The sequence below is a fragment of the Amblyomma maculatum genome, chromosome 4, assembly GCF_055883805.1.
Source record: "Amblyomma maculatum isolate TAMU_Amacu chromosome 4, ASM5588380v1, whole genome shotgun sequence".
NCBI classification, from domain to species: Eukaryota; Metazoa; Arthropoda; class Arachnida; order Ixodida; family Ixodidae; genus Amblyomma; species Amblyomma maculatum.
The window spans coordinates 54980400-55006627 of record NC_139347.1 but is presented as its reverse complement, the minus strand read 5'-3'; the positions used below and the strand labels follow the sequence as shown (position 1 = coordinate 55006627).

Genomic DNA, 26228 nt, shown 5'->3' with positions numbered 1-26228 from the left:
TATTTTTAATTTTTAGAAGTTTTTCAAAAGCTAGAACTGTAGCAACTTGAATTTGAAGTAACTCGAGGCAGGTCATCTCAAAGAAGGCCTTCCAGTTAATAGGATCAACCTGTTTTCGTGACGCACACATGCTAGCGGCCATGGCAGAGGAAGTGGTGCATGCCAGCAGGTGTGAGGCCATGAGAACTTGTCAACACCATTGATTAGAGGGCCTCCACTGTATTGCTTTCATTATTTAGGCCACAGTTTACCAGAAGAGTTTTCAAGGCACCAGAAAACAGCTGTGAGAATGTGCATTAATATTTGAAACTTCAGATATATCTGTTAATCATACAAGCTGCGTTCTTCGCTCTGTGCGTAGTGATATGCCTCCAGATTTTATTGGCAGTGGGCTGCAATTTTCGTACCCTGAGGTCACACGTTCTCACAGGAGCCGATATTTGGAAAAGCACTTGCAAAAAGTTAAATTGAAAGTAATTGTTCATGTTAGAGCATTCACGAACTGTCGAGAAGAAGGACACGAGCATTTCCTCTTGCTGCTTGGCGTTGCTGCTTGATTCCGGTGCCAACTGGAACAGGATTCATCATCCCAGTGCTTGATTCATGCTAGAGGAAGAAATAAAGAGCAGGTCAAACATTTTTGTATTTTTCTTGCCTTTCCACAAGAAAATGGCATAAAATGTCAATGGAATATATAGTGGCTTATTGTTAGCTTTGATGAAATATATGAAATATGTAAATGCTGTCCACTACACGCTGGTTGTTTTTTCAAGTCTTCTTGCACTTACAATAATCTTGACTACAGCTATTCCATGGCGCAGAGATCAACACGTCACATGAAATATAGAGATCTAGAACAATTGGGAGAACTTAACATGCATGAAGACTGTTATTAAATGTTGTTACCATTTAGTGAGTGAAACTCGCTGTCAGTCTTCTTTTTATTTTTTGCAAGCAGGTCACAACAATGATTCCCCAGGGTCGTTAGCAGAGAGAACTTGACGGTGTTAGCCATGACAATATCCCGAACAAAGTAAATAATTTGCGTACAGTTCTTTACTGCTTTAGTGCTTACGTTTAAATTTTTTTTACCTTTTTTGATATGTTGTTCCTTTCTTAGATTTATGTACTTTTCCTTTCTTAATGCTCTATTTCACGGAACTTCCCTTGGATTCTCAATAAATATACTCTGTTTTACCTGTTTTCGCTGAAGTATTGATGATACTGTATTCTGATGTTGACATTGATGGTGGCGGTACCTTTTGTATTGGGATCGTTTCTGGAAGTTTTGTTCTGTGCATGTTAATGGAGGTGCCATCTACCTTTGAGTCATAGGTGAATGTTTTTGCCTTGTTCATGTCTACACTTCACTTGGCACATGAAATGTATTATACTGCATAATGTGCAGTGTGAATCCTGTTTTTTCCTTTGTGCCAAGTCTGTTATGTGTCTGCCAAAGCTCTACGATTGCACCATTCCTCAGATAGCATGAATACACGGTTGAGCAATATCTTTGAACTCACTCGAAAGGGATGGTATTTTGGGAGCAAGGCAACATGTCACATGATTTAAGTGTTTGGGTGACATCTTGGTGTTTGTTTATTTTGTCACTGTCGAAAAATAGTTTTTTCATGTAGCTTCTTAAGGCCTGATGTTTTAACATGCCTTGCATTGTAATGCACATTAGAATTCAGGTTCATTTGAATTTACAACTATTTATGCAGAATTTGGCCTGGATCATATTAACCAACAGTCGGCAGGTTGGATCGGTGTTTTGCAGCCTTCTACAGGCTTTTCGGTGAACAATCCGGTCTATAAACATTGCTCTTTTACAAATCTATTGTTCTGTTTTCATAATCAGTACATTTTATATCTTTATTAGTTGCAAAGCAGCTATATCAGTGATGCATACTTATCTCTTAACATATCATGTTTAGTACTTGCATAATGAACTCGCTATTTTCTCCAAAATATATAATCAGATAAAATATGAAGCAGCAAAAGTAGGACAAAGAATGGTGGAATAAATGCTTCAGTTCATAAACCTTCACTTCTAAATAAGGCTAAACACACTGTTTGGCACAGCTTCCTGTTTAGGGAGCATAGTCCACAAATTTTACCATAACCCTGCGCATGTAACTTGCCTTAGAGAGCACAAGTACCATTCACTCTAGTGCAACTCATGCCTAACCATAACCTAAGCCTAACCTAAGGCCTAACTTAAGCCTAACATAAGTTTGTTGCTGCAATCCTTTATGTGGCAGGTTTAACAGTGGAATAGTGGTTTTAAGTCAGCCATGGTTTCTGTTGGTTCTTAACTGAACAGTCTTATCTGTGGGAGACTTATACAAGGCCTGACATTCGACATGCTGGCCTTGTATTGTTGCATTGTTATTGGGGCATTTAAAAAAAAAAGGCCAGCAAGTATTGACTATCGTTGTCAGCAGACTATCATTATCGTAATCAGCAGACAGAAAGTGGTGCTCTCATTATCCAAGTAAGTGCGATAAATTCATGCTGTTCTCTAGTTATGAAGTAAATGGGCTAGGCATCAAAAGTTACGATGTGACACAATAAGCGATGCGGTGAGTTTCTGTGCTGTACCACATGTTGTATATCATACTCTTATTTTTTTTTTATGTTTACCTTGTTTGACTTGCTGTAGCCTAGATCATTGTATTCTTTTAATCCTAAGCTTTTTTATTTATTTTTGTCCTTTATTCCATTTTTTTTAGTTAATAAACACAGCTGTTCGCTTTTTAAGTGTGACATTTAAATGCAGCGCATATTCAGAGTGTGTGCCAAGTAAGCCAGGAGTGGATAAAGCCAAACAAAGTACACAGGAAATTGTTATCGTTTGTTTTTGTTGTTTGTTGGAGAATCAGATCAAGACAAGGTGCTTTGTACAGTTAAAATTTCAAAGCTTTTCTTACTTTATCTACAGCCTAAGGAACTAATAAAGACAACCTTCTTTCATGGTCAGCAACACCTTAGTTCTTCTTGTGTTTCTGAAGGTTTCAGGGATGTTGTGCCAGTCACTACTTTGTATATTGTCACTACATGAAAATATGGGACATATTTCTATGCACTTTTCAACATTTTTGTTTGCATTTTTGAGGCTTAAGTCATGATCCACGAGTGCCAACTTTTTCACGCAAGAGTGTTTACACTGATGCCCCAGGCTGCCTTTCCACATCATACTTCTCTTGTGCGCCACATCCTGTGACTTATGTTTCAGAAAACTGAGCTTTAATTTTACTGTTCTTGTTTGTTAAGTTAGCATTTTTATCTGCATGGCAATGTTGTGTTCGCAAGTTGTTGCACTGTGTTCAGTACTTTTTTTTTGTGCTGTCCAGCTGCAATTATGTGCACTAAATTTGTGCACGCCACTGTTAAATACCTTGCAATGTCATGTTCAAGGCACAGTATAAAGGATTCTATGCATTTATCTACTGTATCGGTCAATAAAGTGGCAGTATATTTGATACACATTCACAGTGTTCTGTGTTTGTATGCCAGTACATTAGGCTGCTAATGTGGCCATATTGCTGTTATAGTTCTCTGTCCTGTTGCCGAAAAACATTTGTTCTGTGCAGTACTCAACTTCTATGCAAGAATTCACCCATATGACCTTGTTCATGTGTCTAGCATGAAGAATGATCAAGAAATTAAATGTGTTGGAAAAGTTGTGCTTGCAGCATGTATTGATCTCTTCAGGAATTCATATAGTATATTCTTGGGATTAATTCATTTGCTTGTATTTTGTTTGTAGTTTCAATGCAGAAATTGCATTTTCTGAAATGCCTGTTCTCTTTCTTTCACAGTGTTGATGCATCATTTTGCTGCATCAATTTCTTCTTACATGTTAAATTGACAACTACCAGCAAGTATTTGATACAGGAAACTAAAGTGTATAAACATTTTTAAGTATGTTGGTTCTGTAGCCATGCATTCATGAAGGTCATACAAGCTGTGGCTGCACAACTAGTGGGAATGAAATCCAAAAGAAAAAAAAAGAGAAAAGAAAAACTATAAAAAAAACTTTTTTTTTTGGACTATAAGTGTCTAGGTTCGGGCAACCTGAGTAATTTTTCCAAGTTGTTTGCATGGTGCACTCAGGTATAATACCTTTTTTTTGGTGTGTTCTTAAGGCAAAAAGCCTTATTCATTGAGTGGTGAGTGGGGGAAGTGGTGCCGAAAAATTACGTGATTTTGTATCATGATTGTGATGCATCCATTCTTCATAGCATTCAGGGTGGTGCCATACCATTTCGCTTGCCATTTATCATCCACCTGCTTATCAAGTTCAGAGGCTAGTTTATGACAGGAATTGGATTTGAAGACACGTATACCTCCAATTGTATGATGCTGTGTGGGCGTGCACCTAGAAGCGAGGCATACTGTGCCTTTCCTTTGCCCAAGAAACAAACCAACTAGAGACATTTGACACTTCGCCAAACTTTTTGCCATTCTCTCAATGCTAAACCACAAAGCAAAGCCATGCCAAGCCATGCCTAACAGTACTTTCGCAAGTCTTAGTCAGTTTAGCGGAGTTAAACACAGGCTAATTTTTTGCTTTTGTTCTTTATTCTGGCACTGCTGTAATGTGCACTTATAATGGGGAAACATGTGACTGTTAGTGCCAGTTTATTTCATGTACCTTCTAACCTGCCACCGGGGCGGCGCAGTGGTTAAGGCACTCTAGTGTTCCTGTATATGCTATAAAGTGTTCCCGTATATATATACAGGAACACTAGGGCACTTGACTACTGTGCCCAAGGACGCGGGATCGAATCCTGGCCTTGACGGCCGCTTTTTGATGGAGGTGAGAAGCTAGGCGCCTGTGTGCTGTGTGATGTCAGTGCACGTTGAAGAACCCGAGGTGGTTGAAATTTCCGCAGTCCTCCACTACGGTGTCTCTCATAGCCTGAGTCGCTTTGGGACGTTAAACCCGAAAATAAATCAATCAACCTTCTAACCTACAATATAGTAGGGCAGGAAGTTGGGGTAGTGTGACACATTTTGATATGTTTGGTTTGGTTTCTGGGGTTTAACGTCCCAAATCGACTCAGGCTATGAGAGACGCCGTAGTGGAGGGCTCCGGAGATTTCAACCACCTGGGGTTCTTTAACTTGCACTGACATCGCACAGCACACGGGCGTCTTGCTTTTCGCCTCCATCGAAAGGCGGTCGCCGAGGCCGGGGTTGTTTTGATATGTGATCGAACAGTGTCCATTTTCGTCTGTTGACTTTTGCTCTGTTCATATAAAAACTTTTGGGCTATGTAACATTGTGGAAGAATGTCCCATGTTAATGAGGCTCGTACATTACGTTTATCAGAAGTTGGCACAAGGAGTCAGTTAAGCCAGGTCGCGGCGCTGCATATGCAGTCTACCTCCGGTAGCTACCGGTGAGAATGCGTACTCCTCCCGCGTACGAGGCAAATTGTGTGACCTGCAGGCCTCTGTTGCGGTAGCTTAGTGGCCACAGTTCTGAAAACGCTAGGCTCGTAAGTCGGAGGTGCAGTTTTTTTCCGGCGAGTGCCAGATGTTGTAAGCCCACTGACAGGCACTACGTTTGAGGCCAGCAGCGATGTCTTTAGTGGGAGCATTCGGATCGTTAGCGCTTCTGCCTAAACAACGCTGCGCCAACCGAGATTAAGTGACGAAAGAGTTTGAACGGAAACTGCGAGGCGATCTGTTTCACTGCTGTAGCGTATGCCGCAGATAAACCATAAGCGCGATTTAAGGGTATGGGAAATATCTTTCAAAAAGCCGAACTGTTCCCGCCTTTAGGTCACTTCCGGAAGTATGGGGCATTAACTCGCTGAAGTGAAAGTAATGAAAGACTCGAATAGAACTCAGTACCCTCTTGCACTTGGTAGTTTCGAAGGCGTACGTTTCTAATGAACTGTCTGGGGCCCCGTTGCGTATGCCTGTGAGCAGAATACCTTTAAAGGCCAACAAAAAGTTTAATTTTCATTCTCTTCTCTCTTTTTTTGCCGTCTGGTGACGTAATGGAACGTCACTGTTTACCCATGCTACATTGCAGTTTTTAACATGTCGTCCGCCATGTTTTGAGGCATCCAGAATCGGTCCTTCAAATCCACTCCATCCAGGTAAATTATTTGATGATACAGCTATCGTATACGAAAAATAAAGTTTTGACTTCCTAGGCGAAGGGTCTGCTTCCGCTCGTTTGCGGTGCAACTTTTTCTTCACAAAATTATAGGCACCTCCCGCAGAGGCCCTGCATGTTTTTGTAGTCGCCATGACTGCATTGTCTTACGAAAGAAGTTGCAGTGCGTAATTTTAACTTTAGAGCACCGCATCGTGTAGCAGTTAGACTGTTATGTTTCTCTGTGCTTTGTGGTATGGGTTTAATAGCGACGGTTTTTAATGGTCCTTGTTTGCAGCTTGAATGAAGTGGTTTGAGCAACAGGACCAGCAGCAATGCTCGCCAACGGCCAAGAAATGAACCCCGTGTCTAATGTGAGGCATGGGGCTACTCGATCGCAGGACGATGCAATGGTCGGATACTTCTTCCAGCGCCCACAAAGTGACCCGGATTTCCAAAACTACAACAAGCAGTCCCGCTGGGCATTAGGCGACGACAGCGTACTTGAAGTAAGTGCCGTCCCTCCAGACTACTTATCTTCGGATGCAGTGTGCTTGCTTTCGCATTGGGAAAGATCGTGAGGACGTTGTTGAACTTTCTTGTGTGCGCTTCGTAAATCCGCGTGCTTCCTCGTGCATATAGGCACCAATCTGGCTTTAGCTTCGTTTTCTCTGGGTTGACTGAATTCCTCTCGCCGTGGTAGGCCTACGCATGCACCGTGGTTTGTTTATTGTTGGTCGTGACTAATGCTCTGCTCGCTATCGGTGATCGAGCTCGTGTTCCCGTGCAGTCGGGCAGCCGGCCCTGCCTGTGAATGTCTTTTGCGGTTGATGTTGACACCGCTTCACCTTCGTCGCCATTTGGCCAGTTTAGACGTTCAAAAGCACTCGTCCTTGCGCCGCGATCATCGGTTCGGTCACCTTCTTGTAGTACACGAATGAAATGGAAACTGACTTGCAGTTATTAATTTTTGTTACGTTGGCTGAACATTTTCGAAAACAGTGATTGAACCCGTGTCTCACTCGCCCATCCGGTGTCGTGTTTCACGAGTTGCTGTTCGCTAGAGGAAAAAACAAAAATAGAAGTCGATGAGTCGGCGCAGGAGCTTGGGATTGTTTTGTAACAGTGTCAGAGCTGCCTAGTTAATCCTTATTTAGCGATGACAACCTTCCCGAAGTCTAGGATGCCGTCAGGTTGTCATTAAGCTGCTGTCAGTGCCTTGGCGATGCGGCTTGTTTGCTACCGGTAAGCCTAACGTATACACCCGCGCGATTGCATCGCTCTTTGCTGTGCCTCCCCGGTCTGTCTTCGCAAATCGGCCCCAGAGTCGTTTAGTTTGTAGTGTGTACTGCTTCTTCAGCCCGGCGGAAAGAAATAGCTTATGCCCGTAGAAAAAAAAAAAAAAAAAAAAAAAAAAAAGAAAACATCAGTTGGGCATTTGCGATGACCATGCCTTGGTAAAATTCGTGGGCCGGTTCCTGTAGTACGACAGCCACAAACAGGGCCGGTAAGCTGCAGCTCACTGTTGCACCGAGGTTTTATTTCCAACATATTTAGCGTTTATTCTGCCCTTGCTGTTAGACGTCTGTAAAACATTAATATCAAGAACCTAGAAGAGACGGCTCAGGGATGAAATGCTGTGTGTCATGCATCTAAATATAGCCTTGGCTGTTACGCGACGTTTTTGCTTGCTGTTTTCGTTTTCTTTTGTGTTAGCGGGAAGTGCCTCTAAGTTGGCTATTCAGAGCTTCCTATCGAAATAGCTTTCGCGTTTTTTTATAGGAACTGTGAGTTTTATTGAACTAATTAGCGGCCCATCATTATTAGCGCAGGTTGCGCTTTGTTAACGTTTTTTAACTGTTGTTGTTGTTGTTCTCCTCTAATTTGATTGCACATACCCACGCAGGGGGATCGGCCAAGAATTGGGGTGCAGAGATATTAGATTTTGAGATGTATAACTACATCGCACAAATAAATAGAAATTAATGCTAGGGAATAGAGAAGGAAATGTAAATATGAAAATCCAAAATAAAAAAGAGTAAATACTAACGCACGCAGTAGGAGAATACTAAGATTTATATGTACAGATTAAAAATTCAAAGCATATTAGCAAGGTAGATGTTTTGTTTCTATTAAGAAGTTTTGAATGGCGTTAAAAACAGGCCTGTGGCTGTACCCAAGCATGGTGGCACCAAACGATAATAAAATCTGGCTGCTCAAATTAAGACCCAGCTGTTGTAACGGCTTCTCTAAATACCATTTTCTCATCATAATAAAACGGCGGCAAAATATCAAGAAATGATCTATTGTTTCCGGTTCCCCGCAGAATGCGCAGACGTGAGAAAGTGCCAAACCAGACCTGTGCATATAGAAATTTAGGGGCGGAATAGGTCAGCGTAGCCTGGTTAGAGAGACCTCAGTCTGCCTTGATTGACATGATTTCCTATTCCAGGAATACTTGAGATGCAGGCAGTCATCCGATGATAAAACAGATCCAGACTGCGTGCTTAATAAGGAACGCCTCCGAGACTCCGAAACTGAGTCTCGAGCCTTACGTGGTAGAGTTGTCTGGGTCATTTTCTTTTCTCGTATTGCATAGCTTGCGTACAGTTACAGAACCCACTGTCTGTTGCAAGGTGGCTGAGTGACCTTGAGTTGGTTGTGCAAAATGTGTGCGTGGATCGGGCGCTTTCAGATTTTTTTTGTTTTTAATCATTTTGTATGAACAAAAGCCAGGTTCGGTTTCTGTTAGAAAAATTCTGACAGATTGTAAGATTGGCATTAGTAGGACTTGCTTGCACTAAAAATAAAAAGGAAAAGGCCATTCCGGCCTTGTACAGCATTAGAAAAGGCACAGAATTTGCGCGATACATCTGTTTATGTGAGAGCTCTTGCATTTTTGAGCATTGCTTTAAAAGTGTCTTGGCGCCCTTGTGATATAAGCAAAAACAATCCTGATGCGCTTTTTTTTTTTTTTAATGCCCATGTTGAACCCACTAGTCGAAATCGAGAGCCCCCAGTATGGCATCTTTCATGCCCGAGTTGCTTTGGCACATTAAAAACCCTAAAACCATATTTCACTTCTCATGCAGAGTTTGCCAAATGAGTTCTGGGTTGCTTCTTAAAAAAAAAAAAAAAAAAAAAAAAAAAAAAAAAAAAAAAAAAAAAAAGAGCTTTCTTTCTAGTCAATAAGTAAAACATTTAAGGAGGCATGAATGTGGCTTTTGTGATGGCTTACAGTCTGTGAAGCTTGTGTTGTAAACAGGGTTAAATTAAGACCAGGTTTTGCTAGTGAATAAGTTGCTTTATACTTCAGATCATTGGCTTGCTGGCCTGAAGGGCTTGGGCTTTGTATTATGAGTCATCATTACACCCACTTCAGGATACAGGTGTCTCCCATATTTCTCCATTGAATCTGGTTCTGTGCCAATACTGTAAATCCCTCGAACCTCCTAATCTGATCTGCCCACTAAACCTGTATCGGTAATGCATGCTTGTACTTCGGTTTATTTCTGTATCTTTGGGTAATGCCGGTTTGCGTGGAATTCTCGACCTCTGACCTTTTCATGTAATTATAGCAGGTGCCTAAGTATATTACTAATATGAAATGATCGCTTGGGTGGCCTGATTTAGAGGATCTTCGAACACATCTTTGTCGTTTTTTTTTTTTTATAGTATTTTTCATTGCCATACTGCTATAGAACGAAATGAGTATTTGAAACTGGTCCATTATTTATCACGTAGAAGGGACCACACCTTTAAGGTTAATGATTATTCATTCAGGACTAATGCTTTTCATCAATATTTTTTGTTCCAACAATTCATCAGTGGAATGCTCTGTCGCCTAAAATTGTTTCATTCTCATCAAACAACATGTTCACTGTGCCTACAAGAATTTTGGTGTTGTACTGTAATGTGATGAAAGCGACACAAGTATTAAATAACTAAAGAAATGTTGTGCAAGGAAAGCTCCTATACATTTTAAAATGCTTAGCTGACTTTTAATTTTTTAATCTGTGTTGCCGAGGCATCTGAAGCCAATACTGGAGCGCATGTGGACGTGAATATGTGTATGTTGCAGGGCTAACATGGCAGTGTTTGTACCATGCTGTACTTCCGTTAAAAGAAAAAATTCATTTGCATTTTGCTGGACATTGCATCTGACTAGCAGAATAGGTGGCGTAAATGAAGGTTGCATTTTTTGGGCATGTTTTCTTTCCTGTTTGCTAGTGTTTTTCTATGCTGTATCTTCATTTTGCTTGAATCATCCAGCAGATGTTGTATTTATGTAGTGGTAAGGTATGTTCCTTAAATGGGGCTCTATGACTTGTTATAAGTGCGGTAGATTAGGAACGCAGTATACGGCCCATTCACACATGCAACTTACAGAGGTTGTACGACTGTTTTGGCCAAAAGTGACTTCTCAAATGATTGCATTGGTTGAAAAGTGACAGTCGCAGGTCGATCCTTGCGACTGCTGATCGCAAACCGGTAACCGATCAGCGGTGCATCTGGAGTGAATGGAGGTTAGTTTTACTTCCGGCTTCTCGTTGCTGATGAACTGCCACAATTTGTGACCGCAGGTATTGTCCCTTGATGCAGCTTTACTTAGCTGATGTGCAGGCGTTTTTATGCTCGCATACTGTGCATTCTTGAAAGTTACTTGTGTAATTCTGAACTATTTTGCTTTTTGCATATCTTCAGACTCCTTTTCTTTGCTTATAAATTACTAGTCGCACTTCCATTGACAAAAGTGTGGAGCAATTGAAATAGAGTGCAACATGTCCCTCATTTCTGCTGTGTAACGGGGAGGTGGTTAGGAACATAGTGTGTGGTTTTTTTTACTGTAATTTATCTTTGAAGGTAAATATAAGGATAATGAGTTCTTTGTGCCTTCATGAATTTTTTTTTTTTCACTTCCATTTTGTTTTGTCGCACATGCAATAGTAGAGTGTTTCTTTAATATATTAGCATAAAATATGGCAGGTGTGGTTATTGAGTCATTATCTATTCACAGTATTCATTACCTAGAAGTGCATCTGTTGATTGGTTATGGTGTGGCTAAGGACTGCTTCTGGGTCAGTGGGGGTAGAAGGGCATCTGTTTTAAACTATCACAATTAGCACTGTTTCAATGATAGTGTCAGCCTTGTGTTAGCCAGCAGTCTCATTTCTTGGCTGTGTAAAAGTGGGAAAAAACAAACAAAAGAAATGGATGCTGATGGTTGAAGCTGTCCAGTGTAAAAGCGAAGTGCGAGGCAAATGATGTGCTCTGGATAGAATTTCAAATTCATGACGCTGACAATGGATATTTTTATGCAATGAGTAAATGAAAAAACAAAGTGCAGTTGTTTCTATACGCATTGCTTCAGTCTTGACTGACAAAGCTGTGCATATCGGCTTTTATTTTGCTCATCATTTTTAAAACCTTAAATTTCTAGTCACGTGCACAAGCAAAAAGTGAAACGCCCGTTTTTGGCATGCCTATTCACTGGCATATTTACCGCACCTAGAGCTCTCACTGTGTTGCTAAGGGGGATTAGAAGTCACGTAACGAATCGAGAAGTGTATTAACACAATGCTATTTGTCTCATTCTGTCAATTTCTTGCGATATGCTCTTATTACTGACCTATTGCAGAGACAAGCTAGCGAAGGTGTTTACGGAATGCAAAAAAAAAAAATATATATATATATATAAATGTAGCCTAATTAATGTCAGTATAAAATTGGTTCAGAAAGAAATCATTAAACCTCCCTTCGGTCTTTGTGGGTAATGAAATTACCATGCGTTCCAAAATAAGGCCCCCCCTCGTATTACAGACACAGTTGCCCATAATCTTTGGGCTTGAATTGTGTCCATTCATCAGGTGTGCTCGTATATACAGAGGCATTTGTAATCAAAGGTTATCTTTCTTAGTCTCGATGCCTCATGTCAGGTGCAGTCCCTGCCATGGTAGGAATTTTGCTGCAGATTGTGAAGCTGCTGTTCCCATTCTGTGTACGGCTGGCATCAGAAAACTTGTAGGCAAAACTTATTGATTTTGCCTTGGTGTGGCAGAAACATTTGTGAAATGTAACAGCCATATTAAAGTATATTTTCACTGTGAAACCCTGGCAACAATTTCTTAATGTGCCGGTGCACTAGGTACGCAAGGAGCAAAATAGGAGTTTGGCAAGCGTCGATTGCCTGCCGCGGTGGCTCAGTGGTTAAGGTGCTCGGCTACTGAACCGGAGAACCCAGGTTCGAGCCCGACCATGGTAGCCGCTTTTTTATAGAGGAGAAATGCAAAGGCTTCCACATGCTGTGAGATGTTAGTGCATGGGATTCCCCAGGTGGTCAAAAGTTTCTATAGACATCTACTGCGGCACCTCTTTTTCTATCTTTCTCCCTTTCTCTTCCTTTCCTTACAGTGCGGTGTGGCTGTCCGCTGAGAAACACGAGATACTGGGCTTTTTGTCTAAACCAATTTGCATTTATATTTTACGTGCGGGACTGGTCGGTGCTGGCGATTTTGCGAAAATTGCCAATAGGCATTGTGTACTGTTTAAGCCAGTTATCGGCTGTTTCAGATGTTGTACTTTGTTTAACACAGCTTTAAAGTGGTGCAAAAACCTCTAAATATGAGTGGTGCATCTTGTACCCTGGAAAGTGCTCTTGTTTGGTGTGTATTGCCACTACGTTCGGTCAAATATTGTCTTGATTTGCTTTCTGGCCCACAATTGAGATTTATTTGTAGACTTTTGTGTTACCATGGGGCAAATTAACACACCTTCATGCCCACTCCTTTCCTCCCTTCAAACCAAAAACTTGTACTGCTAGAAACACTGAGAACCGAAAATGTTGGTGCATTAACATGTTCCGGAGAGTAAAGGATTGGTCGCTCAAAACACTTCATTCCTAGCTGCAACTGCGCATAAATTGTAAGCATTTATTCTGTTGGCAGTTGTGGTGCAGTTTAAGGCTGTGGTTGGACCACATACTCGATGTTGGTGAAGATGTGCTTTGCCTGTCTAGGGACTTAAAAGCACTGGAATCGTCAGGCAAATTTTGTGCACCTTGGAAATTGAGGAATTATCAGGGAGAATGACCAGCTCAAAGTGGTCTGCTGTGAATATTAGCAAAGGTGCAAGTGCCTGTAGTAGAGTTGGTTTATCTTGGCATGAAATCTTTTTGTTTTGAATATGAGGCAAGGCGTGACACCCTATCCACTTGAGCTTAATTTCTTGCTGTGTACGAAGTGGTTGATGCTTAAATTGGGTTTATTCTGTGCTAATAGCAAGTCTGCTTCTGCGGACATAGCTTTGTTCAAAAGCATTCTTCATGGAAAAAAATGTCTACCAGTTGCACGCGAAGTTTGTGTTCTTGTTTTGGTTTTTCATATGAGGAGAGGGACCATACTATAAGGTAGAAATTTAGAGCACAATCATCATAAACCTGTTAGCTGGGAATGAACCGCTGGAGTTTCACCACATATAGCAGAGGCCAGCGGAGACAGTGTCACTGTTTCACTGCCACCATTCCTGAGCTCTGCAAAATGAACCGAGTCCTTTGAGCAGAGCGTGTGCTCATAGCACGTTCTGTCAAGAAAACTCATACATCGTAACCTGGCTGCATGTTGTGGGCATCATGCCTTGTCATGAAATTTGGCGTGCTTGTTATTTCACTGAAGGTTCATTGTTGCTGATAGTGCGGCCCAAACGGGCAGCTGTTTCCGGGCGTTGGCGCCATCTGTGCCATATTGAAGCATGCTCTGTTAGCTGCAATCATATCGAGCAGCTTCGGCACATTCCAAGATTTTAGCACAAAAAGAATGGAGGAAAGGTGGTTTCATTCATTTCGATTTTGGGCATGTTTGAGTTGTTCTGAGTAGGGGATTCTAGGCCAGCCCTGCATTGCCTTGACTGTTGCTCGGTGCACTGTAGTACAGTCTGCAGACAAGCTCCTGTAGGTAGTGTGTGCATAGTGCTAATTGCTGGGGAAATTGCAATGTTTTAAAACTGCCTTGGTTACCAAGTAGGTTATTGCTTGTCAAAGCTTAGTGTGCAATGGATTTATTAACATGCATGGAAATCCCACTGTGAGGGCATTCTTGCACTGCCAACAGAACGTGGATTTAGCAGTGCGAAGCTACTTTCTGCCTAGTAGCTAAAATGTGTGCGATAGTTAGAAGTTGATGTGGCAACTCTCCGGTTGTGGGTCATGAGTGGAAGCAATGTTAAATGCTTCTTTCTGTGAGTGCTTGCTCATTTTGTTGGAAAGGTTTGTGCTCAGTGCTGTGTGATGCAAAAGTGCCATCTACCCATGGTAGTGTTAATTTTGCGAGTCTTATCGTTTCTTGACCTTTACATTGATATCCTCCTCCTCCTTTTTTTTTTGCAGGTTCGTGGCACTGACGCTCCAGAACTGGAGACTGAATTTCAGGCCCTGGCCCTAGAAACTAGTCACCAACTTGAGGTGGGCTTTTATTTACATTTTTCTCTACTGTGTAGGTTGTAGAGAGCACTAGCTTCTTGAAGGCTTAATTTTTTTTTTTTGCTCATGGTTATCCCAGCATAGCTAACCGCAAGCCACGTATGTATATAAGCTTGGGGGTGGGAATTCTTTAGTCCGTGCCTTTTCATGCTGATGCAGAAATGGCAGGGGGAGCTGATGCTGTAAATTCTTTGCTCCAAGAGTGGGTGAGAAGCCATATTGTCTTACTTGCAAGTAAGGTTTAGAGCACTGGGACTGTACATAACTCGGGTATCACCTTCACTTGTAAACCTTTGTTTTCCTTTCCTAATAGTACTTTTAATTCATTTTCCTAGGCTGCTCAGTTTTTCCTGTTGAATGTTGTGCCATCTATATCAATGTTGAAAATGGAGAACACATTTTCAACGTTCACTCAACACTGCTCCATAAGGCATGCGGAGATGTGCTGATATGCTAAACTGTTCTTTTTTTTTAATTTTTTTTCATCTGAAAAGTTTGAGATACTAAAAAAAATGACATTATGGGCTATTTTACGTTCAGCACATTTTCTTTCAAGCCTGGACTACTCTTATAGAAAATGCAATTTTAGACATTTCATGTTAAAAGTTTCCAGAAAAAAAGTATTGTAAATAAATTGTAACTTTCTTGAAACTTTCAGTTCTTGCACATATTTCTAACCCGATGTTTACAGTGTGTTGGCTATAGCTGCCTATGTACCACGAAACGCAACATAATAAATCATTGCATAACAGTCACTAGCATAGTGCAAAACAAGCAGTGACGTTTTGAGGTTTGTGCAGGTTTCTTTTGCTCAGTGTTGACTGGTGTATGTTTACTCTTTTTGAGTGTTTGCTCCTTGCCAGGTGTTTCAAAAAACCCTTAAATGTGACAGGCATTTGCAGAGACTTCAGCTTTGCCCTCGGTGTTCATGGGTGCTAGCTGTGAAAAAGTAATTTGCCTTCATAAAGAGCATCTGTTTGGCATGGGTGCCTTCCACCATGATTTGGTTTGCCACAATCAAAATTGCACAAAGGCTGTCGCATGTTTCTGAGAACCTTAAAGGGACACTAAAGAGAGAAAGGAAGTGGATTTGCATCGATAGAATGCCAGTTCCTGATTACAAAAAGACCACTCTTACTGAAAACAGAGCTGTTATAAGGTAGTAAAGAAGAATAACAGAAATACAGGTATCGCCACCACAGCCAAACGGCCGAGGCTCGCAACTACAAATCACGTGACGCGCTAGGGATCCCGGAGGCTGACAAATGCGAATTACGTTGTATGTTTGAATGCGGTAGTACGTTTTTTCTCAAACATGATAACAGGCTTTTATCATACGTAAACGACGGCGAAAAGACAACGTAAACGTTGCGAGGCAAATACAAAAATATACTTGGAGGCGCCACAGGCGCCCACTTCAGTTTTGGTTATGTTTCGGCTCAGGCATTTCGTGCGCACTCGGATAGTTTGTTTGGACCTGCAGCGCCTGAATTACGAGCTTGGAGCAGCAGATGCGCCTTGATGGTTCCCATTTGAGCATTCGGAGGCACGAGCGAGCGAAATCCGCTACCGCCGACACACTCCTTCGTTCACACTTCTGCGCCAACATATCGCCGCCGTTGCCGCTTCGACTGCGACCTGACCGCTTGACTGCAGCTACGTACGCCACGAAAAGCATACATATGCTAAGTACCGAAGGAAAAACGCATTATCATTCAATTGTTCACTAAATAATGGCACATCTGACCAACATATGCTGCGTCAACGAGACCTTCAACGCGCTATTTGCAGGCGTCGTAAACAAAAGGGGCATACTTGCCGCTCATACCAAGGAGAGCGTCGATATATTGCGCTCGTCGCCCGGCGAAAAAAAGGGCCTCGGGTAAAAAGTAAAAACTAAAAATAACGAAGCACCAGAAATACATTACAAAAGGTTAAAAAAAATCGATTCGTAAAAAAAAAAAATGCCAGTAGCGGTAAGTCTCGAAGTCGCTACTGCTTGCTCCGTAACATTCGGCGCTAACCGCTCGGCTACGCCGCGCCTCAAGAACCATGGAAATATTTCTAGATTTTATGTCCTTGCCCCATTTACAATAAAGTGTTTCTGCTGCCGGTCTAAAAATTACAACTTCTTGATCATCGGTGCATGCCGCCTGCTCTCACGTCTTGCAACTAATGTTCTGGATGCCTATGCGCACTATATTGTGCACTGGATCCATTTTAACATGTGGAATTTCACAGCGCTGGCAAATGTAGTGGCGCCGGCACTTCGGTCATGTTCTGCTACCGTGGACGTAATTTTCGCCGAACACGGAGATGTAGCACAAACCTTGAAGGAAAAAAGTGCGACGAAGCTTCAAAACTGACAAGCGCAGCAGCGAGGACACTATTTTGCTGGTAACTAATTCTTATTTGTATGTAAACATGTCAGGAAGCGTTGCGATGACCGAGGGCTCGGTTTGTTTATGCACAGTGCAAGAAGGAGCGCAAAAGCTTGAGAAACATGTAAAGTATTGTGCATTACAAGCGCTCTATGTTTTTTGTTTTCTTCCTTTATGGGCCCATCGCTCGGTAAATTACTCTCTTCATCGTTTTATTTATTTCGGCTGAGGCCGTCATCGCGAGTACGCTGTTGCCAAGTTGGCCCTTGAGGGATGCGACGCCGCGGGCCGCGCCGGCTCGCTAGCTATCACGGAGTCTCCGCTTACGTCATAGTGTGCGTCACTCAACTCCAACTACGTAGTTGGAGGCCACAGTTTGAATTCGACCGGCGGGAACAAGAAAAAAACCTCAACTTCTTATCGCAATATCTCAGCAATTATTCGATTTTTTGCTGCCGGATATGCGGTGACAGTGTCACCAAATGTAGTTTATTAGATTTTCATACCATCTTTGGCTGTCTTTAGTGTCCCTTTAAACTTTGAAAATTGCAAGCTTAGAAGAACAGCAGTAGAATGTTGTGTGCATGTGTTAAGCGATGTGATTGAGTTCGCAAACATAGCACCAAGTTCTGTATTTCTCTAAGACAAAATTATGAGTATTATTTATATCCATATAATTATAGTCTTACGAGTGACAAAGGAGAGTTATGTTTATAAGTCGTAGTTGATGTAACACTAGTTGCAGCTTGAAATGGGACCAGCGTATGCTAGAGAAGGTCTTGAAAAATTGAGTAGATTTCAAACAACAAAGTTGTTGCTTTTTGTAATAACTTTGTGCAGCCATGGCAACACCCGTTAAAAAAAAAAAATTAAATCGCATGTGTTAATAAAATGGATGCCTTTCCTTGTCTGTGCACACCTGTGCTCAGGTGGGCATTGACATTTTCTTTTTCTGTGTGTGCTTTTGCATAGTTAAAAATAATTAGCTTTTTGTTGTCATCTCCAAAACCAGTTTTGTGTTACCTGAAAACAGTGCTATGCAAATGGGAGCTTTTTTAAAGATAGTTGCTCTTGTAGTCTGTGGTTCCGGTGGTAGTTGCTTGCGCATGTCAGTATGAGGCACTCACGCCTGGTAGGGTCTAGGTGGTGTTGCTGGGGCCAGGGGTGACGTTGACGGCAGGTGTGTGTGGCTTGCGCCTTGCTCTGTGACGCAGCTACCGGGAGCTGCACTGTGAGAGAGAGGGAGAGAGAGAGAGAGTGGGTGAATGGAGGTGTCGCTTGGTGACACTGTAGCCTCCTCGTGTGGCGTGCAGATCCCCGCCTCAACCAAGAAGCTGTGGTCCCTGGAGGAGACGGGCCCCAAGCCCGAGGACAGCAAAGGCCTCTTCCTGGGGGACCAGTGGAGGGACCCCACGTGGAGCACTGGGGGACATGCCAGCACTTCAGGTGCAGTGCACACCTGTTCTGGCCTGGGGAAGGATGTAGTCTTTATCAAAATTCCTTAAGCCAAATAATTTTCGCCTCAGCCGCGAAATGGAGTCGTGATGGCATCATTGAAGGCCCACTGGCCTTTACAAAGCTGGGACATGACTTCTTGTCATAACAAGAAAGTATCACAAAGCATTTCACGGTCCTTTTGTCTTTATCGGTGCATTTTACTGGTGCACGAAAATCCTTTGACGAAAAGCTTTTGACCAAGACTACTTTTGCAACTGTACTTTGTACTTTTGAGGGCTGTTTTGCAAGAGATTGGACAAGATCACTTTGTACGAGTTATTGAATATCTAAATTCATGGTTGTTAAATAAAATCTGATTGCAATTAAAATTGCATATTTAAAAATTATTCGTGCCAAATTTATGTACAAAAGCCATGTTTAGGCAAAAATAAGAAGTTGAGGAAAAACTCGATTGAATATTGCAAAATTGTCCAGTGAAAGAGTTTGGTTTTGGCATGTGGAACTGTTTTTTATTGTTACCATTACTATTACTTTCTTATAGTGTGAAATGGTGAAGCTGGTTTTTAGAGGAAGAGTATGGGCCCGCTGGCTTGCACAACCCTATTGAAGGCGACGCCGTGCTTTTGATGCATCATGCGCTTGAAAAATTAGTCGGACCTGTACTTATCATAGCTGTGTCGAGCGCTTTGAGTTATTTTAATAAGTTTCCTATAATTCCTTGCTCTGATATTTTAATACATGAAAGAGGAATGATCAAGGTTGCTCAAACAGTTTAAATATCAAAACTCAGTTTTTTTCTGAAGGAAGACTTCCCTTTTCTATGTGCCTCTCCCCTTGACGGGACCACTGAATTTCCCAGCATTGAATGGATGTTTATGAAAGGAGTGAGCAGTGCAGCTGCCAAAGTTCACTTGTCTCCATTCCATGCTGTTTGCCTTCGATAAAAAGAAGCTTCCTCAAGTCAGCCATATATGCAAAATTTTTAGTGGTCACTCGTGCAACTTTTAGTCAAGGTCATTCGGAACACTTAGATGTGTGCGCTGGGGCATAATTAAACTGCACTAATATGTTTTTCTGTAATGCTTGTCTCATGCATCTGCAGAGCATGCGGTGTCACAGCCAATCATGGTTCAGCGACGAAGTGGGTCCTACCCTGGCAGTGAAGGGGCCTCCATGCTGTCACCGCGCTCCTCGGAAACCTCGGGCCTGGGCGTCAAGATGGTCGAGTACGTGCTGGGGAGTTCGCCCACCATCAAGGATCTGGACTCTCGCATGGTTGGCCGCATGCACGTTGGGCCTCCGGTGAGCGTTCCTGTTCTCTGCATGTCTTCATGTTCATGCCTGTGAATTTGAGCATGAATTCTAGTGCCACTTGCTGTGGTGTTAGTAAATCGAAAGCATAGAAAACAAAAAAGATAGTTGGCTTAGCAAGTTCATTATGTCAATCACTACGACCCCTCTTATGTGAAGTTCCCAAATGCATGCACTTCAGTGAAAATGGTGCTGTGGAAAATTATTAATTTTGAAGAATTCGCTACATGGAGGTTTGTTACATGTACGTCCAGGGACCGAATCTACGAAAGAGTTGGCTTTAGAACACGTTCGCTTTCTCGCTCGCCGCCTCGCTCCATTGGCTGTGTGTCGCCACTGCCAGGGCTGATCACGGGAGGCGGGACCATGGATTTTGTAAACGTCACAAGACATGTCAGTCAACTGAAAGTGAACTCGTTTGGTTGCTGTGTGCGGAACCACGGACCTGATGTTTGCTTCAGCTCGAAAAATATGCCTGTCCCTCCTGTCTCCCCTTTTTGCTGTTCACGGGGCTCAGTGAATGTGACCTGCTGCTTTGGCAGTCGCGCGTGCATGATAATCTTTTTGACACGCCTGACGATGCTTTCCGGAGGCACCTCACGCTTTCGAAGAGCTAACAGCGCCCCATGGCCAAACAAGGACAAGCACGCACATAAGGGAGAGGAAACTACTTTGTGCTCTGTGAGAAATGTTGAGACGTTTCCAAAATAAGCTGTGTTTCTTTTATAACCTCTAATTAATAAAATTGCAGCTTAACTCTTTCCCTACTGTGAATAAAATGTCTGTTTTTTGTAGGTTTCAGTAATTTTTTTTTCTGCAATCATGTCTGAAATTTTATGCAATACACAAAAAGAAAGCTAAATAGATTTGCTTTTAGGCATACAACTTTGAATATGAAGTTGTGGGTTGTAACACAATTTTATTTCCAAAAAACAAAATGTTAGAAAATGTTAGAAAAAAATTGAGCAGAACTTAAAGAAATACTTTTAAATGAAACGACAAAAATTAAAAATTTTTTTCAAGATATACAAAATGCAGAGCATTCTATTGGCCACTCTGCAAAAAAAAAAAAAAAAAAAAGTAATGAGCAATCGACGAGGGCCGCTGCGGGAGTGCCATGCCGAAATGGATGCCCGGTTAGCTTCTTGGGCAGAACGGCACTCTCTGTTGTGCGGGAGGTAAGGTGTTGTGCTTGAATGATGTTGACACCCTGGGAATGAGGTAAATGGCACCAACAACACAAAACATCCAAGAGCGGTCCCAGATGCATGCAGAACAGGCCAACAAAGTGGGGCCGCCGATGTTCTGGGCTGGTTTCCATCGTCATTGAGATCGGAACTTAATTCTGATAATAAGGCAGCATCTTCAGAGTCGCTGCTGCTTGGGTCACCGATAAAATCGGTCGTAGACAGTGCAGATTCGCCAGATTTGCGACGCTTTGAAGCACGCGTCGGTGATGCGGATGCTGCCATTGTCGCATGCAACTCCGACACTACTGCATATTCGGAGCGCTTTCGCTTTCTAAAATAGTCGCCTCACGGGAAAAAAATGTAGACAGCAACAAAATCGAAGCTTCAATTATCCAGCTACACGCTAGATGGCGTAGCATATCCGTGAGCGACGCGGAATGGTTCAAAATTTACATGTGAAGTTATTGGTAGCTGGCCGGAGCGCGGCCGCCAGTGTTTTGGGCTGGTTTCAGTCGTCATCGTGGCCAGAACTGAAATCTGACAATAATTGGCAGCATCTTCAGAGTCGTTGCTGCTTGGGTCATCGATAAAATCGATCGTAGACAGTGCGGAGTCGTCATTTTGTTGTACGAGTAGAACTCGCGCACAAAAATAAAGCACGGACTGAATAAACATTGCATTTATTCCATTTTATCAGATGGTTCGCTATATGAGTGTTCATTGTAACGGGGGTTCGGCTGTACAACAAGCCCGTACGTATCCTGTTCTGTTGCTGCATGCGATGCCAGCTTTTGGAAATAATTGCATCAGCTACACTCCTTGGTAAAATCTGTGATGCCTGCGCGGTTTGCTTTTGCAGTCTGGTGATCCTGAAAAGGTTAAAAAGGGCAAAGAAGGCAAGCTAAAGGATGCAGACGGACGAACTGCGGTGATGCAGGCCAACGGCATCATGCACAATGGTATTGACGACGACAAGGTCTACAAGTAAGTAGGACACTATAGTTAGACACATCTGTGGATACCATCAACTCGTTAAGCCACCATAGCCTCGAACTCGCTTTTTCTTTTTTATCTACTGTCGAGCCACTTGAAAAAGTAATGTCTTCATCGTGCATCAATGGCATCAGTGGCGTCGCGCAAGCGGAAGGCGCTTCCCCTTGAAGGAAAGCTAGCCATAGTGAATGCAGTCGACGGGCAGGCAGCGTGGAAGAGTAGATATTTGTAAAGACCTTGGTCTGCCACCCTCTACGCTTAACAGCATCATCTCGAAGCATGCCGAAATAGAAAGGAATGTCGCCCTTTTCGGCCCGAATGCTAAGCAGGCTCATGGCGTCAGGTTTGCAAATCTCGACGAGGTTCTTCTCACTTGGTTTAAGGGGGGACGCGGGCTTTGAAAGTCGAAAAATCACGAAAATATCAGCTTTTCAAAAAGTACATATCTCGGCTGTATATGTTATAAACTACCTTTCCTATAATTATAAACGCCTAATTCATCATGGAACTGCTTTAAATTAAATATACAACTGGGCGCGGCAGCCCCAGAGTCGCGAGCGAACGGCAAAAGTACCCAAACTTCGCGCGCGCGCCATTTCTCTGCCGCTGAACCGAGCGCCGCCATCTTGGTCTTGTTTTGTTTGTGAATGCTTGCCCTTTTCCATATTGCCTTCGCCGGCGGCGTCCGCGGCGTAGCAGAAGCATGGCTCGCTTGTGATTGGGGGCCTCACAGGGATTGTTGAGCTTCCCGCATCTCGAATTCGGGCTGTGATTGGACAAAGCGCGCGCTCTGTGAGAACGTGGGGGATTGCGCGACTGCTATTGGCTGCTGCGCGCGCTGACGTGATGGCCCCTCCCCGGCGCGTCGTCTGCTCCGGCTGCCTACTGAGCTGGCGTTCTTTGTGCACTCGCTGAATCGCTTCAGGTTTCACCATTTTGAGATCACCGTGATCATCGCTCGTTACGAATTCTGGTGGCGTGTTTTGAACGGTTATGTGCACTTTGTGGATTATTGCACGGTCGGCCACGATGCGCGCTAAGAAGTTCAAAACACTGCATACGTCGTCGTTCTGTGAATGCCGTCCGAATCGCGAAGTTAGCGAAAAGTGTTGCCAACGGGCGCAGAGACGCTTCTATTAGTGCTGCTTCCGCTACATCACTACTAGACCGACTGCGCTGCCACTTCCAACTGCATATCTTTCGCGTCAACGTAAGGAGCCGGCGTTTGAAGCGTGCCTGCTGTACCGATCATATCAACCTCGGTGATCTTGGCCTCCCGTATCGCGTCTGTCATCGCAAGCGATAACGCGTTGTCAGCGTCGTCCGCTGTTCGCATGAAAATGCACTTTCTGAGGGAATCGGGGAGGTGGAGGCACAATGTGCTGCAGTGAAAAACAAACTTTAGACTTGAAAATGCTGTTTTAAACTTCAAGGGCTATTTTCTCAGAATGAATTTTTTTCATGGTATGGTTGCTTATTCCCTCAGTATTTCTGGAACCGCTAATCGGATTCCCACCTTGGTTTTTTTTATTGTGTGCCTGAATAAATCTCCGAGGGCAAGACAAGCTCATTTTTTCAAATTATTGAGTCTGGAATTTATAATAAACAATCAAAATTAGGCTAATGCAAGTCCAATTAGTGGCACTAACCTCAATGCACTACTAAAATTTTTCGGCAGGGAAATTAAAAAAAAGAGCTCTGTCTTGCCCTGTGGTACCTATTCAGGAACCTTCATAATGAATTTCATAGTGCCACCACATTTGTCAAGTTCACCAGGGATAGAACAAGGAACCCATGTGAACCATTCTGATATACTTCTCTAACTTGAGTACCAGTTTGCGCAGCTCCATGAAACTTTGCAGTTATTCAAATGGCTGTGCCATCAGTCTACCCTGAAAATTTCATTCAATTATCTCAAGAAACAACAAAGTTGGTATTCAAAGGTAGCCTCCCCCCTTAAGCAAGATCCCGCTGCTGGCGTCAGCTTCAGTGGGAGCATGAGAAGGCGACGGACATAGCCGACAGATTGGGCAGCACAGACTTCACAGCGTCGAACGGCTGGTCCACCATTTTCGAAAGAGGCACGGCATCGCTTATAAGACAGTAAGCGGAGAAGCAGCAAGTATCAACTTGGAAAGAGTCGACGATTGGAAGGCCATATTATTGGCTACAATTAAGGGGTATGAACCGCGTGACATCTATAATGCTGACGAAACGGGCCTTTTCTTCTGGGTCCAGCCATCAAAGTCATTAAGCCTGAAAGGCGAAGCATCCCATGGAGGTAAATGCAGCAACGACCGATTGACGGTCCTCCTTTGTTGTAACATGGATGGTTCGGACAAGCTAAATCCATAGGTACAGCAAAACCTCGTTACAAGAAACACTCAAGGGACCTGAAAAAGTTGTCCTTAGTAACAGAGTGTCCCTTCGTCTCCATGTCTCTTGTATGCAATGTTGTTAACATGGCAAACATAGGAAAACCAATGAAACCATTTTCAAGTGTCTCTTATAACCGAGTGTCTCTTGTAACCATGTCTTTTGTAACGAGATTTTACTGGAAAATGTCAACCGACGGCGCTTGAAGAACACACACTTGCAGCAATGTCACTATAAAAGCAACAGTCGTGCATGAATGACGTGTTCTTTGCTCAAAGATTTTCGGTACTTTGACAACAAAAGGTGTTCCCAGTGCAGAAATGTTCTTTTTGTGATATAGCTCATCTTTCAGAACCATCACGGCCAACAATGGTCGCAAATGGCATTGCGTGTGCAGGAGCAAGTAATGTCGCACTGGCGCCAAGAAAAACGGCGGTGGCCGCGCCGATCAGTTTGCGTGAACTGTGGAGGCGTGTAGCACTCGGCATGCATCTCTAGTGCTCGAATTGTATGCTTGCTGTTGCATCTTATGTGCATGTTTAAAACATGTTTAAAGGGGGAACACGGGTCTTTGGGACCAAAAAATCATGAAAATATCACTTTTTAGAAAATGAGATTTTCGAAATCAGTAGCTTTTTACCTACCTATCTGCTAAGTTTTTCATTTCTAGGATCAGTATTTTAGTCGCAGTGCCAATTTATATAATTATGTTGCCCGAATTTGGGCTGAAACCGGCCACCAAACAATCATTTTCCGTGAGTGGCACTGGAGCCATCTTGGTCTCATTTGAAAGAGCCGCCTTTCGTCTTCAAATTGCCGCCTCTGTTGTTTCCATTCGCCCATTGGTCGCATAAAAAATAGCAAAAAAGAAAATGTGGCATTCGCAATCTCATTGGCTTTCGGGGTGCACATGACGGCAGGGCGTCACTGCATTGGTGGGGCTGGCCGGCGGCGTCTGCTTGGCGCGCCCGAGCCGGGGGGAGACTGCGGAGATGTGACGCCGGTCACACTTGGTTCCGAACCACGAGGTGCATGCACTGCAAGATTTTGGGAAGAAGAGAAAAAAAATTGTTGATTAATCATCTCAACTGATAACATTTACCTGGAAAGAGCTCTTGAATAAAAGTTAGCCTAATGGCATAGTGGTTGCCACAGTGGGAAAAAAAAAAGAAAAAGATGATAGTTATAAATTTTGCATCCTTAGGAAGTATGAATTTAAGTGATCATAAGTGATCAGAAGAAGTGCTGTAGCTATGCCATGAACGTCAGTGTTAGAAAGTGTGGGTCTGTCTACCTTGCTCCTTGCAGCCAGGTGGTGTACAGAGGTGGTGGCGGCAGTCGGCAGGCATCGCCCAGTGAGGACAAGGCAGACAAGCTATCCAAGGCGCCCCTCGAAGCCCTGGTCATGGGACCCGGTGGCACTGGGCCACCCCTTGAGGCACACTTTGAACACCACCCCATGGACCCACTGGGTGCCTTCGATTATGCACCACACGGGCTGCTACCCACCTCCATGGAATCACCTGGGATGTTGGACTATGCTTCACAGGTGCGTTGTTGGTTTATTCTCCTTTCTCACAACATGTGGCACCCACTGGAAAAAAAAAAAAAATTTGTCTGCTATGGGTTGCAAAAAAAAAAAAACACTTGCGAGGCGCAGCTGCATTGCAGTTCCACCAGGTGTCGACTGCACCTGTGAAGTGGCAGTGTGGCAGACTTGACTGGTTCTGCCATTGGTCGCATACGCTTGCCACTAATGTGAACTGCGCATGTGCATTTGAGGCCTGCAGTTCATTTTTAACCAGTGGAGAGGCACACATTTGCTGTACGGAAAAATTAGATTCAATTTGATGCAGTAGAATGGCAAGTTATACAGTCAAACCTCGATATAACGAACACGCATAAAACGAATTACTGAATATTTCGAAC

The 26228-nt window shown here is 43.1% G+C and overlaps 1 protein-coding gene across 3 annotated transcripts in view; it reads left to right on the top strand.

Moving 5' to 3' along the window:
* The first annotated feature begins 5994 nt into the window (after positions 1–5994).
* The window catches only part of pum (pumilio), an 87578-nt gene continuing 67344 nt past the window's right edge, over positions 5995–26228 (top strand). The window contains exons 1-7 of one of the 3 annotated variants that reach the window (XM_084601538.1): positions 5995–6118; positions 6416–6626; positions 14498–14572; positions 18285–18417; positions 19532–19731; positions 21790–21914; positions 25608–25848. In XM_084601538.1, coding sequence (XP_084457664.1) covers positions 6453–6626; positions 14498–14572; positions 18285–18417; positions 19532–19731; positions 21790–21914; positions 25608–25848 — 948 coding nt within the window. In that variant the 5' untranslated portion in view covers positions 5995–6118; positions 6416–6452. Of the gene's footprint in view, positions 6119–6415; positions 6627–14497; positions 14573–18185; positions 18418–19531; positions 19732–21789; positions 21915–25607; positions 25849–26228 lie in introns of those variants that run through there. The other 2 variants (XM_084601539.1, XM_084601540.1) reach the window with 2 other exon arrangements.